General features: G+C 34.4%; 1 protein-coding gene across 1 annotated transcript in view; it reads right to left on the bottom strand.

Moving 5' to 3' along the window:
* The window catches only part of LOC109828203 (succinate dehydrogenase subunit 5, mitochondrial-like), a 3,781-nt gene extending 1,302 nt beyond the window's left edge, over window positions 1-2,479 (bottom strand). The window contains 4 exon segments of the mRNA XM_020395234.1: window positions 785-970; window positions 2,004-2,063; window positions 2,065-2,303; window positions 2,449-2,479. Of these exon segments, the coding sequence (XP_020250823.1) occupies window positions 785-970; window positions 2,004-2,063; window positions 2,065-2,303; window positions 2,449-2,479 (516 nt within the window).
* Window positions 2,480-5,084: the final 2,605 nt, after the last annotated feature.

Raw genomic sequence — 5,084 nt, 5'->3', positions numbered from 1 at the left:
AACAAGGAAACTACAGGGGTAGTAAGTTTAAAACAACAATACTACACTGGTCTATGTGCAATTAACTATTATATAAATGCTTGCATCATTTTGTATATTAATAACAGAAAATACAAAACACTAGTCATAACATCTCACAGAGACAAATTAAATATTTGATAACATTTAGGTTTAATATCTATAATCGGTTAAAATATTACTGATATCCATCATCAAGTTTCATAAAGAAATCAGTGGAGAATGATGCACATAAGACTCATTACTTAGATGCATAATTATCAAATTCTGATGGTGGGGAGACCGCGAGCAGTTCAATAAAAGGTTTAGTTTACCTGAATGCTGGATCTTAAGAGGGAAAATTATGGTATACCGAAATATACTGCAACACACAAAGCTCCATTCAAGTATTCACGCGAAAAGGAAAGATGCTTAGCTGACATGTCAACAGAACCAATGTTGAGCCAGATATATCAGAGAATCACATGACATGCATGGTAACAAGCTAAATATACTTACAGGACATGGTCCTAAAAGTTTATTTATGATTGTTATTAAATTTGAATTTGAGGAGTAAAATCACTTTATAATCACTCTATCATCCTCAATCACTCAAGCCTTTTCTGTTCAAACAGAGTTGAACAGCAAAGATAAACACCTAAATAAGAATAAGTATGCAAACTGTGGCCAAACAACCCAAGATATCCAAGTATGATGAATGAAATGTTTATTTTCCAAGCACGTAGAAGCTCATGTGCTGATGAATATTATTTAGAAACAGACTGACCTTTCCCCATTCAGAACCAATACCGCTACATCTCATCTTTATGCGTATCATTTTTGTTCCCAGCTCGCTTTCAACCTTTTTCCGCAAATAGGCCTCGTCAGGACCAAAAGAACCAAGATATGTCATGTAGCGGTTATATGCAGCTTTCATGGCATCTTCTAAATACTCTGGCAACTGCCCTACATTCTGAAAATAAATCCAGTTGATCATTGAACACCAAAAAGCTTAAAATCAAATAGCAGAAGTCTGTCGTTTTACACGACTTACTTTTAACAGCAGAAACAATCAGTTTTTGCCAAACCATTCATTTAAAATAATCATAAAGGTTCTGGTAAGGACAAAAAATAATTTAACTACAAATTTCTAACTAGTAATACTTCTAGAGATAGGTATGTGGTCCCTACGTCCCCAAATTACTCTTATTCCGATGTATCACTCACTATTAGTTATATAATAGTTAAATATTTCTTGTTAGTTTAGCATTACTCTATGTAAAAAATTTCAATAATATTATTGGGTTATAGGATAACTCTCAATTAAAATTTTATAGTGATGATTCCTTCTAGGTGATGAGACAGTTTTAATGAGTAACCTTAGTTAAAATTCTACAGCTGAGGTGCTTCTTTGAAAATAGATAAGGTATTTATTACAAAGCTTACAAATTGTGTCCAAGAAGTATGGTATCCTGGTAAGGGTCCACAAAATATGGTATTTGGACAAGTGTCCAAGAAGTATCGTTCTGATTTATCGGACATGAACACAGCTCCGTGAGAAATGCCTACGTTGTTACATAAGCTAACAGTGAGGAGGACACACATTGGTAGCAGGACCCTTATCTCTGAGAGCTAGTACATAAAGTATTATATTTATTGTTGATGTTTCAAGGGAAAAAAGTTAAATTTATGAAAGTTATATATTCTTGAAGGTAGTATAAGTATTTTAAATTTGCAGGACATTAATATAATTCTCTTTTCTTCTACTAATTTTTATAAGTTTTGAATATTAAAACTTCTACTGTTATTTGGTTATTGTATGTAGTCAGGAGTAGTAGCTTTTGATGGGTCTGGTCATGTTTGACTAAGGTGGTTTGATCTTCTTGTACATTCACTTTGCAATATGTTTTTCCTTGGGTCCAATTAATAATACTTAATCTAACAATAAAAAACACATATGAACAAAAAATGGTACATCAATATGAAAAGTGACAGGACAAACATACCTCACCAGTTACCCCACTGAGATCATCAAGTGCCATCCTCAGAGACACTAAAACCCCCGCCAAACTCCACTGAAGCTTCTGCTGCACGGCAAAGATTTGCCAGTGCCTCGTGGCCAGCCTTATCTTCAGTAGCTTTTGATAATGCCTTCTTTGTATTACTGATAACAGAATCCGGAATTTCATCCCAGGTCATAGCCATTAAATCCTTGAAAGCAGATTATACTTCAGGATCTGTTATGCAAGGCAATTGTCTAGTTGTCCCACTGAATAGGCGTGTCAAATGAAGACTCCAGTTTGAGACTGTTTGCCACCAAAAAAAAAAAAGTGAAATAATAAAGAAAGATATGCTGAACATGGTAATCGGTGAACACCTCTGCTAGGCCTCAAAACGTCATCATAAAAGTACATAAGAAAGTAGAAGTTTACTGCTTAAAGTATAGGATACGTGCCTTCATATCTGATAAGCTAGGTTGCATAGGTACGGGTACGGGTACGGGACACGGCAAATTTGTAAAAAATAGGGTACGGGGACACGGCTCATATATATATATATATATATATATATATATATATATATATATATATATACCTAAGTATATTAATATATTATAATTAAAAAATTTAATCATTATATATATATATATATTATATATATATATATATATATATATATATATATTAAAAATTAACAATTATATTAACTATAGCCAATTTACTATGTTTAATTTCAAATTCTCAATAACATAAGCTCATTCCTTAAAATTATAAAGTAAACTTATTGAAACTTTGACTTTATATTCACATAAGCATCAAAAAAGAATATATATATATATATATATATATATATATATATATATATATATAATATATAATAGACACACACACACACAGAACCTATTTAAATATGAGAACATATGTCTCCCATTCTTAGGGGCTGTTTGGAAAAGAGGTTTTTAGGGGGAAAGGGCTGGAAAGCCTGCCAAACACCCTGGCACTTGTTGGCAGGCTTTCCACCCAAATCGCCTCTAAAAGAGGCGATTTGGGTGGAAAGCCTGTCAAAAGCTGTACTTTTGGCAGGCTTTCCCCCTACCCAAATCGCAAACAAACAGCCCCTTAGCATTGCCATTAATTTTAAAGAAAAGACAAAAGCAAATAGTCAAGCACCCATGTGAATGGTGATGTCATGTTCCACTAATAAATTTAAAACTAAGGACATAAGAGAGAGACTTCTTCCTCAAGAATCGCAGGCATGAAAACCCAAATTTCTTGCTCCCGTGTCCCCTCCGTTTGGGTGCGGAAACGTACCCAAAACACATCCGACACGGGTACGGCACCAAAATTGTCGTGTCGGGGTATCAGAGCTGATAAGGGACATTATGATAACACAAGGCAATCCAGTCACAAAATGTTCTGAACTGGAAAAACAAAAAGATATCCATTTTCAGGTCCAAAGCTCATATTGTTAACAGGCGGGGATGACGCGTGTAATGGTTGCACTATTCACGAAAAATCGTGTTTATGTTACATAAGCATAAGCTACATAACAATTCATCTTGCACCCGTGTTGAATAAAACATGCACTGACAAGAAGTAATTCAATCACGATAAGGCCTCGGTATATAAATATAGTTGTAGGAAGAAGAAAATGGTGAACCCTCTCTCATTCTGAAACATCTCAACCTGGTCTCAATTTGTAGATTGTGAGCTTGCAGTAAGTACTATGCGCAATTGATAAGTGCGTTTGTTTTGTTTTCACATTTTAGCATTAACAAATGCAGCACACTGTACCCAATCAAGACAGACTAGCACTTAGCATTGTTAACAAAGACCAGTAGAAACATAGTGCCTCTTCTTTTTTCTTCAACAAAGTAAATGTATCAAGACAATTTAGCATTAATAAATGCAGCATAGCTGAAACCAATCAAGACAGATGAGGACTTAGCACTCTTCACAAAAATCACTAGAAATATAGTGCAGCTTCTTCCTTCTTCAACAGAGTAATTGTATCAAGAACATAATTCAACTGCAACAAGTTACACCAAACCTACAAACCAAGACAAACACTGCCTCAATAACTACATCTAAAGCCTAGAGACGTATAGCACATTGATGAAAACCCCAGGTCATTCCTTTCTAATTGGGATGAGAATTATGGAACTAACCTACATACAGACAAGTAAACAAGTAAGAAGAATGTAGAGCAAACTAAGAATCAAGTAACATAAACTCACACAAAAGTGACTTTATTTTCTTCAATACCAAGATTTGATTAGGGATGATGAGAATTATGGAACTAACCCACATACAGACACATAAACAAGTAAGAAGAATGTAGAGCAAACTAAGAATCAAGAAACATAAACTCACAACAAAAGTGACTTTCTTTTCTTCAATACCGAGATTTCATTAGCGATTTCCTTATATATGTTTTGAATCATAGGTTCTTAAGTGAAAACCAAAAGATTAAATGATATTATTACGTGTTTCACTATTGCTTCTTGGACAGTGCCGTCATAGAGAAAATGTACAAATAAATACATGTTTTGCAAATTAGAGAATATATGTTTTGCAAATTAGAGGAAGAAAGATCCAATCAACGCAATTCTTGATTCAGAGGAGCAAGCAAGCTAATGGGGAGCATGGGCATCAACCGTGGTTCCTATTTCTCCTCCATAAATTCCCCTGCTTCTTCTTCTTCTTCTTCTTGCATTGCAATCTTCTCTCTTCAATCTTCAAGCTCAATTCTCATCACTCTTCATCTAAAAGAGCTCTTCATTCTCTTCTCCCAAAACCCAAGTGCTACGGTAAATTGCAGTATAAATGTTATGTTATTTGAGTGTTTTCCCGTGCTCTTAATCAGTTTTAATCATTTTCCAGAGCTCAATCTCGCTGCCCATCTCACATTCTATCATAGAGAAAATGTACAAATGAATACCTAAAGGCTCTCAAGTAGGAGGATGTAATTCATTTTTAATCTATAAAAGGATTGCATTGAGGCATGTCATTGCTTCATATTTCACTCTTTTTTTATCTACAACAATCATGTCATGTTCTGGGACCTTCTTTTAAGAGATTCATGTC

Source organism: Asparagus officinalis, unplaced genomic scaffold (assembly GCF_001876935.1).
Source record: "Asparagus officinalis unplaced genomic scaffold, Aspof.V1 AsparagusV1_Un836, whole genome shotgun sequence".
Classification (NCBI taxonomy): domain Eukaryota; kingdom Viridiplantae; phylum Streptophyta; class Magnoliopsida; order Asparagales; family Asparagaceae; genus Asparagus; species Asparagus officinalis.
The sequence above is the reverse complement of the archived record's forward strand: the minus strand, read 5'-3'. Positions and strand labels throughout refer to the sequence as shown.